Source organism: Sesamum indicum, linkage group LG6, assembly GCF_000512975.1.
Source record: "Sesamum indicum cultivar Zhongzhi No. 13 linkage group LG6, S_indicum_v1.0, whole genome shotgun sequence".
Classification (NCBI taxonomy): Eukaryota; Viridiplantae; Streptophyta; class Magnoliopsida; order Lamiales; family Pedaliaceae; genus Sesamum; species Sesamum indicum.
In genome coordinates, this window is record NC_026150.1 from 11,689,296 (window position 1) to 11,704,781 (window position 15,486).

At 35.2% G+C, this 15,486-nt stretch overlaps 1 protein-coding gene across 2 annotated transcripts; it reads left to right on the forward strand.

Annotated features, from left to right (window-relative positions):
- On the forward strand, window positions 4,361-11,108 carry LOC105164387 (ferredoxin-2). 2 transcript variants are annotated; one of them, XM_011083031.2, is made up of 7 exons: window positions 4,361-4,520; window positions 4,833-5,147; window positions 5,237-5,300; window positions 6,552-6,640; window positions 10,490-10,558; window positions 10,764-10,808; window positions 10,959-11,108. In XM_011083031.2, exons 2-7 carry the CDS (start codon window positions 4,911-4,913, stop codon window positions 11,001-11,003), a joined length of 549 nt encoding a protein of 182 aa, XP_011081333.1. In that variant the 5' UTR covers window positions 4,361-4,520; window positions 4,833-4,910; the 3' UTR covers window positions 11,004-11,108. The 2 variants fall into 2 exon arrangements, with proteins under 2 accessions (XP_011081333.1, XP_011081334.1); XM_011083032.2 differs by lacking the exon at window positions 4,361-4,520 and adding an exon at window positions 4,572-4,745.

A 15,486-nucleotide genomic window follows, 5' to 3' on the forward strand; every position in this document is an offset into this window, starting at 1 on the left:
ATTAAATCGAAGCTTAAAACTAATTGATCCCATCAATCAGATCCCTCCGGCTTCATATCAAATTGGGCATAATCAAATATTCCCATTATTTACTTTTCCTCATCCAATTTTATTTTACTCCATTCAAATAAATTGGTTCCGGGATTTAATTTAAATACTTAAATTAATGTTCTTCTTTCGAAATTAATTTTCTCAATTCAATGGAGGAATTTTGTGTGGTCCTTTAGGTACATTTTTAGTTAAACTTGAATTTGTATTACATGTACATTTAATTAGCATCGTGCACAACAAAATAATAATAATAATGATAATAATAATTTACTGGGACGAGCTTCTTTGGGATGGGTGACAAAAATTGCGACAGATTTTGGAACGGGTATGGACTTATTTTTATTGAGGGTGTTTCCACAAAATTTGGGACGAGCGGAACAAAATCCATCCCGAACGTGGGAAGAAAATGATGTCATATTGTGTAACCCATTTAAAAAACACACAACTCATCCCAAAACTAATTTGCAATAATTGGAGAAAAAAGAAAACCACGCCGTATTGCCCATTCCAAAAACTATAGTGAAAACATAAAATCCATTGCAAAATTAATTTATTATTATTGCATTGTTTTCAAAAAATAATTGTAATTAAATAAGATTTGTTCTAGAAATGTAAATGGGTTTAGAAAGTAATAAAAATCGTATTGAATTACATACAAAAAAGTATTGTCATGTTCGTATGCTTACAATATCTCACAATTGTATTTTCATAGTTGTAACTAATGTAATCGTATTACTAGAATTTTTTTATGGATGTAGCGAATCTTACAATCGAACCATCTATTTTTAAATTACACCGTTTGACATTGATGCGTTCAAAAAATGTAAGGGTACAATTGATATGGATATGCTCAAAACTTGGACCGGAGCGAATGCAAATTCTGAAGGAGGGGCCTACAAAGAAAGCATTAACACCCAAACGCCCAAGTTAGTATTGAATTTGAGATAGAATAAAGTAAAAAAAGTAAATAAATATAATAAATTGAGATATGGTAAATAAAGTAAATAAAAAGTGCAGGAACACATGATAATCTGCTTGTATGGTGCTTTTAAAGAATATTTAAAGAGTGAGAGAAATCATTTAGCGAGTAAGAGAAGTATAATGAACGTGAGGGGACGTCTAGAGAATGAGAAAGGTGTACGGAAGAGTAAACCTATATTTATAGGTGGGTGCCTCCTTCTGATAAGGCTATGCACATTTCCTCCATTTGCGGAAAAATGGATGAAAGCCATGTGGATAGGCCATAAGTTATTCTTAACTTCTGTTAATATTGTTGTTGAATGTTTATCTCTGAGTTGGGAGGGCTCTTCATCAGCAAGGACTCCTAACTGCTAGGGAGTCCAAGCTGCAAAAGAATCCAGAACTTTGAAGGGACCTCCCTCGTCTGCAAGGAGTCCTAGCCGCCAGGGGGTGTCCACCTTGGTAGGGAGTTCTTCCTTACTTAGTCTTGGGAAACCCCTCACCTGTGAGGAATCCTAACCACCAGAGGAGGTCCTCCTTGGGCTTATGTGATCCAATGTGGATGCTGACTCGAGGTTAATGAGATGTCACGTGAAGGGCCATGTGGATGGGCCTTTTGGGGCGAATATTTTGTTGGGCTCCAAGCCACAATCTTCATATCCATATTGACTGCCATGGTTCCTCAAATTCGAGGACTAATTTGTATTATCGGAATCGGGAATTCAAGTCATACCGATTAAGCCCTTAAGGCTTTCGTACGACGATCCCCGCAAATTAGTTCAGTTAGTCGAATATCTTGCTAACTAAGGCACTAAAATTGATAGATGACCTACATCTCCTGCCTGCAAAACATAAATGCAATACTTAGTGCAAGTCTCTATAGCATCTTCGATGCCCTGTCTCAAGGTACTCAACTTTGAACGTTTTAAACCGACCCTAAAAAGTTGGTTTCATGGCTACCACCCTATGTGCAACCTCCAACTCCACGGGTTTAACTCGTTTGTGGGCTTTTGTTGTGATATTGAAACGTCGTTTAATATAAGTAGTATGCACAACAAAACACAAATGTCTTTTTGATGAAGCTTACTATATTCATCTAAACAATATTATGTTGATAAAGATTTATGAATAGAGAACATCCAATTCAGTTCGGTTCTGGTCACTTATTCCTACATTTCTATGGCCTCTACCATTGGATAGTAATTTGTTATACCACGGTTGGTGGGATGACCACAGAACCAAATTAGTATCCAACAATTCAAAGACTTCCTAATACTCAAGTGCGAATAATTGTCTTAATCCTGTTGTGAAGAATGAGAGATGTGTAGGAGTTTTGTATTATGAAGTCTAGGTAAGTTAAACTCTTTATCTTTAAGATAATTATTACCCTGCTCAAGAACAACAATGGTAATTTGTCTCTGAAGATACAACGACTTACAATCTCAAAGTAGCATCACTACAAACTTTGAGAAACGATGAACCAAATAATATTTTGTAACTCTTTTAACGAAAGACAATATATTTTTATTGCTAATACTTTGAAATGATCTAAAATGCTTTTCAAGTTGAATAATGAATTAATGTGGGAGGACCTATTTATAAAAGTTGAAAATGTATTACTGAATGGACATATCTAATAAAAAGATGCCTTTGAAAAGTTATAAAAAAGATGACCATCAACCATCATTCACGTGTCACGAGCTTGATATGCATCTTTCATCATAATCAATCACTTATTACAATTCAATCTGATCGGCATAAGTTTATTAAATAAATTTATTTTTTAATCTGTCATTCACTAGTTTTCAACACTAGTCATACCGATTATGCCTCATAGGCTTCCATACGACGACTCCTCGTAAGCTAGTTTAGTCGGCTTGACAACCTTTGTCAGCCACCCACTAAAGTTGCATAGATGACCCACGTGTGTAGCCGATGAAATGCGTCATTCATCTAATGAATGTAACACTTAATGAAAGTTTCAATAGAACTCTCGATGCCGAGTCTCGATGCTCTCGACTTGAAACATTTCAGATTCAACCTTCAAAAGTTAGTTTCACGTTGTCATCCAATGCACAACCTAACACTTCCGTTGCTAAAGGTTAACTCGATCCATGATTATTTGTCCATGTGATTAATTAATCTGTATGCACATAAGTAGTTATTTATTTATTTGAGATTGTTTATTTGGTCATTACCATTGTTTTCCAACCGCCACCTTGTGCAACAAATCAGGTATGACAATCATGGACCTAACACACATTAGAAGGATCTTCCCATGTCAAAAAAGAAAAAATAAAGAAAAGAAAAACCCTAACACACAATCCTATTGCTTCTCACATCAAATTCAAATTTCAACAATTGCCATCAAGAAAAAAATAAGTCAAGAGTTGCAAAAAATAAGTTACCAGGTCTCAAAAGAACCTGAGCCATTAGCTTAGATTGGGTTGAAGAACTTGAGCTACTACCTCAACATCTCCACTTATTTGCATACTTTGTTTTGAAACTATGTTGTACTAATGTTGGTGTAGTATTTCATTGAAGGTTTGGCTGAAATTTGAGACATAGCATTCTCAATTTGTTAAATTTAGAACAAAACTGAAACAAAACCCCCCAAATTCTGTAATAAGAAAACACAGCTCATGTGACAAAAATCCGTGAGAATTTAGCAATACTTTTGGCCTGCAATGAAGTTTGATAGTATTTGAATTAATTTTGTCAGTTATGCCCGATTAAATATATGGTACAAAAAGAAAATATTTTTTTTTTAAAAAAAAATTCAGGCAACCTCCTTGTAATATTGCAAATGAGCAAATTATCCTATCTATAAAAAAATAGCAATTAACTCCCTATATTTTTAAAAAATACAATAATTTATCTCCCGATATTTTTTAAAACGAAGAATTTACCTTCTTAGACAGAGAGGTAAATTGCTTTATTTTAAAAAATATAAGAGCATAAATTGTTATTATTTTTCATAGGGGTAATTTACTTATTTGCAATATGACAAAGAGGTAAATTGTTAAACCCCTTTTTTATCAAGATAAAAGTGGATAAATTACATATTATATTAATATCTTAATAAATTAAATAACTGAATAATACAAAATTTAAAATAATAAATTTAATATAATTAACAAATATGAAATAATAAATTATAATAAAATTACGTAAAATCAAATAAATGTATATTTATCTCATGGGAATTGAACCCACGACAAAAAATAAATAGATCATAAATGTATATTTATCTCATGGGATTTGAACCCACGATAAAAAGTAAATAGATCATTGTTTCGGCACCGGAAAAGATAATTTTGTCAAATAAAAATTCATTTTATTATGTAATCGACTATCATATAGTGTTTGAATTCAGTTTTAAAGTGTTTAGTGATGTTTTGAAACAACCTGTTGCCTCCACTCTGTCTATTTTGCCTTACGTCTTAATCCACATATCCAGCTTTACATTCTGTCCATCAGTTTCGGCTGCTCCGCCTATCTCTTCTGAGGTACTATCTCTCTCGCTTCCACTCTTTTGGCTACTCATCCGCTTTATTCTTTTAAAATTTTAAGCTTATACAGTCGTCTTGATTTACATAACGCCATTTAAAGATTTGTTTCTCAACAGGGTTTCCCTCCTTTATCTCTTGTTCTTTCTTTTGCCTATGTTATCTTGATTTATCTGCAGCTTCTTGATTTGATTCCGAAGTTTATCCAAATTAGGGCATATTCCTGTGAGCTTTACAATTTGGTTATTTATTATGATTCATTTTTGGTTGTTGTGCGTTCTAACTCGAATTAATCCGTTTTGCCTCCTTCAGTGAGATTATAATCAAACCAAGTCGGGTTATATAAATACTGTGATTATAGCACCAGGAAGAGGGAGACAGAAAGAAATCATGGACCTCCAAACTCCATGTAATGCCTGCATTTTGGTTAGCCAAAGACTAGCTCTGCCCAGGCAGTCATTGTCCAAAAGCAAGATCAACATTCCTTTTAATCGCCGTAAAGCAAAGTCAGAGCTCCGAACTGCTGTTGCAGTAAACGGTGGAGTCCAGTCCCCCTCGGTTCCCACCCACAAAATCACTGTTCATGACCGTCAACGTGGTGTCATCCATGAATTTTTTGTCCCTGAGGTAATAGACTCTCATACATTTCTTGTTTTATGGATTAGTCTTTTGCTTAGCTGTTTGTTTTAAAGCTAATCAAGTAATAACAAATGTAGGACCAATATATACTGCACACCGCCGAGGATCAGAACATAACTCTACCCTTTGCTTGCAGGCACGGTACTGTTCTTTCCTCTACTAATTTTGGCAAAGTGTGTTCCAAAGTATGCATGTTTGTGGTGTGTTACGAAATCTAGTGTCTACAAAAATGTTCCGAAAGTTGAACCAAGAAACTTCTTGGAATTTCTTAACAGTTCAGAGAAAGGTGGTTAATTAGAATTTTTAAATATGTGTTTAAAGTGATAATAAAATTTGTTGGAGCAAGCCATTGTTCTTACACTTATTTAGTCTGGCATAATCTCAGTTTCAGAGAAATGAGACATTGGTGATGTCATCTCCTATTGGCGTTAGAACCACGATAATTGAATCTTATTGCTGTTTATGTAATATTAAGATCACATATATGCTGTCTACGTTTTTGTTTGGTTCCCAATTAAGATGCTTTCAATACCTCGTAAATTGGTGTTGGCTAGTTTTTATCATAGCTTTTGGTATACAATGTTGTAAAATTGTTCCTTAAATTGGTCTCTTTGTTGACAATTTTATAATGATGATTCATTTCCCAACTGGTTTTCAGTTTGCAATGCCTAAAAGTTTCTACCTTATATGGAATGTTCAAGGGATATTTCACTTTAACTTGTCAGAATTTTGATCCTGGAAAATTTCTACAGGTGAGTGTATGCAAGTAGATAAATTGAAGAAATTATTAGTATCTAAAAGTCTATTTGATTACAAAAGTCAAAATATTTTATTTCCTGGGATATCTTCCAGTGGTTTCATTGAGTAGTGATCAATATTGAGAACAAACATCCCCTATCCAGAAGTAGAAGAAGACAGATATCACTTGACATTGAAACTAAAGCAGAAATTAATTATAAAAGAAAAATAGAATAAAAAACACAAATTGTATTAACGCCACTTGAGTTAGTAAGTTGTACAAGCAATTTTACACCCGATCAAAATCACTAATATTGGATATTATTGTAAATTTATAGACAAAACAATTCTAGTTCTTTATAGTGATGTTCAAACTAAACATATTATTGAAAAGCGGAAAGCAACTGGAACCATACATTTTCCCGAAATGTAGCATTTTGCGAATATCTTGTTTAATTTTTTATTTTGTGTGTTGTGTGTGTGTTTAGGGGAAAGGCTATCATGAATGCAATAGGTCACTATACTCAATTTGAATGGTTAATCCAAAAGCTTGTCAATGTTGGTACATTAGCTTAGAACGGAAAGAACTCCCGACAATTTTTGAGCCAAAAATGGAGCACCACGTTTGCTCTGGTTAACTCTCTTCTCTTGCAGGCTGTTGCACCAGCTGTGCCGTCCGTGTAAAGTCTGGGCAACTCAGACAGCCTGAAGCATTAGGGATATCTGCTGAACTGAAATCTAAGGTATGTTCCGTGTTTTCTTAAGTGACAAATGCCACAATTATGTTAATCAAATCGCAACCATTATTTTAGCAAATAACTACTTTGTAGGTCATAACGAAGTAACTGCTATGTAATATTATCCAATAACTTGATGCGTATTTACAAAGTGGGTTTTATGAAAGACAATTGGGAAATTTTGGAAGAAGATCAATGTTTGTAATTATTCGCTTCTCTTGGTTTAAAGATCATCAGAGCATACACTTTGGGTAGTCTAAAATCAGTGACAAGTTATGTCAGTCTTTGTTACATTCTCGTGGACCTGGGGCGTGGCAGTTTGTGTTAGCGCACTCTTTAGGTGTATAGTTCACTGTTGTAGTAGAGCGTACAGAGTGAGCACACTACTCTAGTAGTTGTAACCTGCAGAAGAAATCACTGACTTGCATGTTATTCCAATAATGGCGATTATATCGTCCGATTATATCATCTCGATTCCTTAGGCAACTGCGAAAGTTTGGGCATATACAAGTCCCAGGCTACTTGCCCAGATGTAACTCGGTAATGAAGCCTAAACAGTTATTTGCTGGCATATAGGATCCTGCTTGCTGAACTATGCATAGTTTGGGACTGACTTCTAGGTTTATCTAACTTTCTGATTATACCTTTGATTTTGGTTAAAAGTCCAAATATGTGTTATTGTATTTGCAAAGTAAATGACAAATCTTGCCTAAGAATTGATAGTTGTAGCATCATCATTTTAAATTACCCCTTACATGCTTTCTACTATGTAGGCACATGGCTTAGAAGGAGTGTATTGTTTCGGGGTTCATCAGATAAGTGCTAGATAAAAAGTAAAAGCACATTTTTCCCCATTCAAATAGATAAAGAGAAACGAAATTTAAACCAAACACTCCATCAATTTCCCCTATTAATTGAAGTTTTTGTATTGGCATTTTTATGAGCCATTTGGTTTCTGTAGATTAATTCATCTCACCTCACCTTAGTGTAACCGAGTATTCTAGTTGCCCTCAGTTCAGTCCAGTACCAAGGTTATTTGTTCCCAAGCTTCTGCCAACATGCACTTTCATATGAGCCGCCCACACCGCGTGAAAAATTGTTTCAGAATCAAAATGGTCATTCAGAGTAGTCCCAGAAATTGTACAAAGAGTATTACTTCGAAGTAAACCACAAAACTGTGATAGGGCACAAACAGAAATTGCAAAGTCCATAATATTTTTTGAGAAAGCTCTAACCCGTTAATGGATCTAATGATGAACTCAAAATTATTAGTTGATTCAGGTATTGCAGTCATCTAAAGAGTCAACTCAAAAAGAATGTAAGACAAACTTTTTAGCCAAAAAAGAAAGAATTATGTGTCGAGCTTTTATGTCCTTATGGTGGCGTGTCTTATACTGCTGGTGACTACATTGATTTGGGAGTGAACTTCATATCTTATCAGGATTGGATGCTGTAAAGTAAATGTAGTCCGGAAAACATCCAAGTTGGTGAAATGGAACAACATTGTCACTCTTATTGGAAATATCTGAGCCATATGTTAAACAGAGATAAGGAAGCTCTTCATCGTTATTTAAAAAATTACAATTACCACCTGATTCCCTCGGTGCCTATTTTCGTTGATTGTTATTAGTTTGATAATTGAATTTTCTTCATAGTTACAGCTCAGGAAAATAAATCCTCAGTGAGGTGGTAAGACAGATCCATGGATAAAGATAAATGTGTTTTCAATACTATGTTGTCTATAATTGCTTATGCCATAAAAAATTTGAGGTCGAAGTCCTTATAAAAGAGAATGATGCTAGAGCACCAGTAATCACTCTAAACAGATTATGGGGAGTCGTGAGGCAGGCGATTGCAATAGTTCACTAGAAGAGGGTGTTTAGCTAAGCTTATTCGGAATATCTCATAAGCTTTACATTTCATAAAATATTTTAAGAGTTTAAAGATGTTGAATTTTATTTTAAAAAGAAACACTTAAAGTATTTGGATAAATAAGAAATTAGAGCTTATAAAATGTTCGAGTGTTTGGCATAATATGCTCTGCATAATGATAAAAAAGCCATAAAACTATTAGAGTTTAATTTTGCTTTGGGGAAAAACATCAGGTAAAAATGAAATACTAACAAAATAATGGGTGTGCTTTTGTTTATTGGATGTTAAGATTAAAGTGCTTATAATATGTTTTTAGAAAAAGTTGGATGGAGTTAACATTTTTCTAAAGAGCTTTTAAAATCCAAAACATGTTATTTTTAGAATCTCATAAGCTTTCGAAAAAGAAAATCCAAATGATTTTCAAGAGCTTATAAGTTGTCGAACATGTTATGAGATGTTTTGGGAGCTTATAAGCTTAGCCACACACCCGCAAACATATGCTGGACAATGTAACGTCTATAATCTCATTATAGTTTTCTTTTATGCAGTTATTTGTTGGTTTCTTCACAAACAAGCTTCATTTACTATGATTTGTATAATCAAACAAAATTTGCTGGAGGGAGAGTTCCATTAGGTTGCACAATCATACATTTGACTTGCCATGGTAGATTAAGAAGTGCTGCACATAAACACTTTCTGTTAGTGTGGTAGCATCACTTGGACAGTTGAGTTTCTTGTATGTGCAGAATAATTTATAGGAGGAAATTGCCGTCCCATGGGTTTCTTCAACTTGTACTGCTGTAGATTTGTTATGTACTGGGTTTTTCTGTCGGAGACTGAGTGACCATGCACAAAAAGTTCCTTCTTGACCTTTAAACCACATACCATTCTCAGTAACCAACATGGTTAGTTACCCATTTCTAGTCAAATGCCAAAACTGCTTGGTTTGATGATATCATGATAATTCAAGTAATAATGAGTTACAATATTTGCGCGATTCAATTGAGGTTAATTGTTGTTGGAGAAACAAGAAATAAGACCCCAAAGAAAATTTTCAGTAGAGCTGTAAATATAAACATTGAACTCTGGAGCTCAAATTGATGATAACCTTTTTATTTTATGCCTGGTCAGGGAGAGAATTTTAACTCTGAATCCACATCTTTAAGAAAGGAGGATCGTATTTTAAATGAATTTCCATCATGATATTTCTGGTTTCTGAAGTAATAAGTCCACTACTATGATGACTTCGTGCTACTTTATACCTACTGGAATTATTTGACAAATGCTGTCAAGAGAAAATTATAAAAACTAGCAAGCAGGCATTGGATTAGCACTGAAAATAACCATAGGGCAGCAACTTTGTTGTTAGGAAGATTGGTATATGGCAATCCGCTCTTGGCATGTAACTGTAGCTTTTAAGTTAATCACATGGAACTGTACACATTGGAGTGATTAATTAGTTTGGGTTCTGTTGTCTTATTAGTCGGTTCTAATTTTGTTGTGAGTACCTCCCCTTCAGATTCTAGCTGTTCTTTCAGTACAATGTCCTGAATCAAGTTATAGTTGGGTTCTAATGCTTAACCTATAGCCATAATTACCACAGCCAACCCCCTCGGCCATCCTCTTGCAATATGTTCTGTCTGTCTGAGTTCAATTTATGTGATGTGATTCTCGTCCAAAAAAGGAGAATTAACTTTATCGTAAATGTGCTTCAAAAGTGACTCCTAACATAGTTTTCATCAATGGAACCAAAAGCTGAGAGAAGAGAAGGAATATGTGAAACTTGATGAGTAGACTAGTATACTTCTAGAAATAAACTCTGGTACATCTTGATCACATTTGGATATTCTATACTTTATTAACTGAATTTTTTGTGCTTTTAGGAACTGTCGTAACACTTGCTCTTATGTTACTCATCCGTTCTCCACTGCTTTTGTATTTACTAACTATCACATTGCAAATTTTATTCGCTGTGAGATGTAGGGGTATGCACTTCTTTGTGTGGGCTTCCCATCATCTGACCTGGAAGTTGAAACTCAAGATGAGGATGAGGTACATAACACACGCATAACGCATTTTGAATTATTATATATACATTCACATGATATTGACATAATTACTTTCCAATTCAGAAGGTGTTTGGGTAAAATCTGGCATCTTTTGAACTCTAAACACAATTTGAATTTATAAGATCTTTCAATAAGCTCAGCATAAGAATCTCTTTCAAACATTTTTACTTCTCTTTAAACATTTACAGGTCTACTGGCTTCAGTTTGGAAGATATTTTGCTCGAGGACCTATTGTAAGCCCTATTTCTTAATTACTTCAGTTAACCAGTATAATACAACTCTCTTGTTAGAACTGGAAATGGAAATTAGAAAAGGTGGAAGCTAAGTAAGAGAGAGTCAACTAATTGTTGTTTCTGATGGTGATGCTTCTTTTCTTGCTGCAGGAAAGAGATGACTATGCACTGGAATTGGCTATGGGAGACGAGTAAAGCATGTTATGTTGCGTACATAATGAGTGAGAGAATGTACCTGTAAAATTATCTATCCATCTCTCTGTGTCATGTGCTTTCAATAAAGTACACGTTTTTTCTTTAGTTTTGTGTGCCCTCCAGAAATTGCTATATTCTCATATCCATTTTAGGGTTAAATGCCATTTACCTCGTGTAATATATGAAATGAGTAAACAAAATTCATGTGGAAAAAAAATAATAAATTACCACTCTGTATTTTGAAAAATAAAGTAAATTATCACCCTATCAATGAATTAGATGGGGGGATAATTTGCTTCATTTTTCAAAACATGAGGTAATTTTTACTCACATCATATATCACAAAGGGTAAATTGCATTTTCCCCCTATTTTACGGCATAATTCTCTTGGCAAAGAATTAACAATTTACTGAAGTATAAGACCAACTTGATTGGCTTGACATGAATAAGGGCAGGCACCAAAAAGAGAAAACAGCAGTGTGCAGACCTCTGTTAAAGAATCAATATGCTCTTGCACTCTAGTAACTGTTGGTTCGGTTGAATGAACTAATTTTATCATCTTTTTTTATCCTGTATTTGAGAGTCAATTCAAAAATTGAAAATTGTTATTGGCAAATGGACTCTTCTGTCCAATGAAGGCTAGCAGAAGGATATGTGATGGACGTAGTAGTAATGATAAAATATTCGAGGGCATAATAGTCAAGTTCCAATAATAAAAAAATCTACCTTGAGCACATAAACCCTATCCTACATAAATGCCTCAGTCCCGAATAAGTACCTCAAATATTAATTTTTAAAGATAAGTTACTATTCATTTGGAAATATTGCTTTTTCACTCCAAAAATTAGAAAATATTCTCTGTAATATTCAGACACAACAAGCATATCAGCAACTATTTTTTAGTTTCCTTGTGTTAAGAGTTACTATTGCATTATTGGTGCCATCTTTGGAGAATTATTTCGTCGGTATTAAGGATGCATATTAGGTCTTGAGCTCGCGAAGTCGTAGCAGTGGACATGGCCACAGATGAGGCACAAGAACCAGTTATCCTCCAAGCATCATGACAACCTTCCTTCCCCTCTTTCCAAGGGATAGAAAGATGGCTACTGCCTTTCTCACCTTCTATCTTGGTTGAAGAACTTCCAGTAGGCACGAAAGTGTCGTACCTATCAAAATATGATGATACGGGAGACCCACAAGATTACTTTGATAAGTTTTATGTTAAGCTAGATTGGTTTAACCTATGCGGTGCTGCCTACTGCAAGATCTTTTGTACCACGCTGTCGAAGTGTGCCTTGACATGGTCCAACCAAATGCCTATTAGAACTATCTCCAGCCTCAAGCACTTGACTCAACATTTCCAACATCATTTCTCCATAAAAAAATACCTGTCAAGCACTTGACTTAAAATTTCCTACATCATTTCTCCATAAAAAAGAAATACTCGAAAATCACTCGATACCTTTTTACAAGACAATCCGTTGAGAGATTATGTCAAACGATTTGTTCAGGCTGTGCATGAGGTGTCACATGTGAACCATGAGTTGTTAGCAAGCATCTTTTTGAATAGGTGACCAACAAGCCAATGGTTTGCCTCTTTTATCTATTGGTAGAGGACAATCTTATTCAATATAGTGTTAATACAATGAGCCCAGTAAGTTTTCATGTGACAAACTTTTGTTGTTCTTACTACCACATATTTGATATGTCACGACAAAGCCCACAGACCAAGTTACAACCAATGAAGTTGGATTGCGCATTAGATGACTGCCATGAAACCAATCTAAATCCTCTCCGCCGTAAAAATGTGTGTGCGTCTGTGTGTGTGTGTATGAATATGAGTGTGTATACGTGTTAATTTGTGTAAAGTATGTGTGTGTGTTTGTTTTTATTTTAAAATGCAAAGGAGGTGAGGCCGTGGGTAGCATGATGCTGCTCACCCCTCTTTTTCTTTTATTATATTATATATATATATTTTATTTTATTTAATTGTTTTAATAATTATAATTATATCCTACCTAATTTCTTAATTAATATAATTTGCTCTCAAATATTATAACGAACTCCATTTTAATCCGTTCAAGTTATATTCTATTTCATTTTCAAACTATAATTTATTTATAAGTAAATTTAAATTCTTTAATAAATACCAATTAGTCTCATAATTATGTAAAAAATCCTAAGGACGCTACAATTCATCAGGGTATCACCGCTTTAGGCATATCATTAGATTTTCGTTCGTCCACCTCAAGCTCAAGCCAATTATATATGATCTTCAATTCCTTCCCTGCATTCAAATTATCCTACGTCTTTCTTTTTATGTCATTGTCAAACACATTTTTCTCAATGTGCATCACATCAAGGTTGTGTCGAATCAGATGTGCCGCCTAGTATGAAAGATCCTAGAAGATGTTTTTTCTTCGTCCACTTGTAGTCGCTACCATAGCTCGAAGAGAGTGTCAATAATTGTTCAACTGCAGGACCGAAGTTTGCAACCTAATCGTGGACCTGCTCTCCTGCCAGCATCGGACGTGCAACCTTATATTCTACTCAATTTTTTGTGAAGGTTTTCTTGTTCCTTTAATAGGATGGTCCTCAGGGAGAAACTGTTTGTAGCAGTCAAAGCAACACGCCTTCTTACCGTGTTGCATATGGAATACCCGTGTTCATCCATACAAATTGGACACCTATAATACCGACGGTACTCCATTCGGACGCCATCCCATAAGCGAGTAGGTCGTTAACAGTCCAAATCAACGCCACCCAGATAATGAATGCCTGGTTCATGGCATTATCGTGCGTTCAAACACCCACATGCCATAATTGCAACTCCTTGATCAACGGCTCCAAGTATACATCGATTAGATGCTTCGGATTAGAAGCCAGGGAAAACCATCATAAGAAATATATACTCAAAACTCATGCACATAACCAGGGGGAGATTATACGATGTAAGCATAACAGGCTAATATTAATAAGTATGACCGTAGTTCGTGTGGTGCAAACCCGTCTATGCAAAGGTCCAGCTGAACATTACGTATTTTTTCTGCAAAATCGAGATACATCCAGTCAAAATATCTCCAAAACTCTGCATCGGACAGATGACACATGGAGCCTTCCTCCATCTGATGTGTGGCATGCCACATCATGTGCTTAGCAATTACTCTTGAAGCATACAACCTTTATAGAACGGGAGTAATCGGCAACTCCTAAGGACGACATAATGGAACTTCTTGCAGGGAGGGTCTTGCTCCCTAGTCGGCTCTTATCTAGCGTCTTCACAAAACTTGCAGTCTCCCAAATCGACGTCATCCTTCCAGTACAACATGCAGTTATTTTTAGCATCAATCTTTTCAATGGGTAAACCCAAATCCCTTATCAAGTTCTTTGTACTGTGGTAATATCTTAGCAGGGTGTGACCGCTGGGCAATATATTATTAGTCCACTGGGATATTTGACCATATGTTCTCTCAGAAATATTACGCTCGGCCTTGATAGTTACCAAACCAGCAACCAACTCCAATTGAGATTGGATATAATCGCTCCACAATGGCTGGTCAGCAACGTCCACCACATTGTAAAAACGGTCTGATAACCCTGACACATAATCATAGGGTCCCCCATTGTACCACGAACTAGGACCGACATCAGTAGGACAAGACTTCATACCATCATCAGACATACCCTTGTGGTAAGAAGAAAAATAACTAGGCCCAGCTGCATCAGAAACCATCTTCTGCACCCAATCCATCTGTTGTTCATCACCCAAGTGGGAATTACCTTCCTCTTGAGCAACTGGGGTTTCCTCCTTCTGCACTGAAGGGGTAGCCACAACAACAAAGTACTCCTACATCCTCTCATTCGCCATACGAAATTCAATCATAATATTCTGGTATAAACCCTGGCATACATAAGTGACAACTGACATTGTCGGGTGTTTTGAACCTTTTGTTTTTGCACTTCCAACACTTGGCCCATTCTATGAAAGTCTTAACCTCATCCTCAAACTCCAGCGTAAGACCTGCCCACCCCAGGAGGTTTTTATCAACCTCTATCTCCTTAGTTGTCGTAACATGATAATCCGTACATAATGACATCTATATATATAATTATATTTCGACCTATAATTTATAAATATTATTTTACACTTCTAATACATAACATATAAGATCAAAAAATAATAAAACTAAAATAATTAAACTACAATTTAATGAACAAAAAGGATTGAAGTTGTTACCTAGTCAACTAACTCAAGAGATGAACAGTAGTCGGTCCAAATTAAGCAATTTTACCCGATGAAGTGTATATGCATGAAAATAAGAGAGAGATTGAGAGTATCTGTTGTTAATAATTAATTTTAGAATAAATTAAATGAAATAAAAACAACATGCAACACACATATACATAAACTAAAGTGTACCAGCTTTTGGAACAGCCTTTCGAGCGAAAAATACCTGTTGAAATATGGCCATTTAAAAAATAA

Bases quoted from the DNA above. Each gene is read 5' to 3' on its own strand.
- LOC105164387 (XM_011083031.2), top strand. From the start codon at position 4,911: ATGGACCTCCAAACTCCATGTAATGCCTGCATTTTGGTTAGCCAAAGA. The intron at 5,148-5,236 runs GTAATAGACTCT...TAACAAATGTAG, and splicing joins ATGAATTTTTTGTCCCTGAG to GACCAATATATACTGCACAC. The intron at 6,641-10,489 runs GTATGTTCCGTG...TGTGAGATGTAG, and splicing joins CTGCTGAACTGAAATCTAAG to GGGTATGCACTTCTTTGTGT.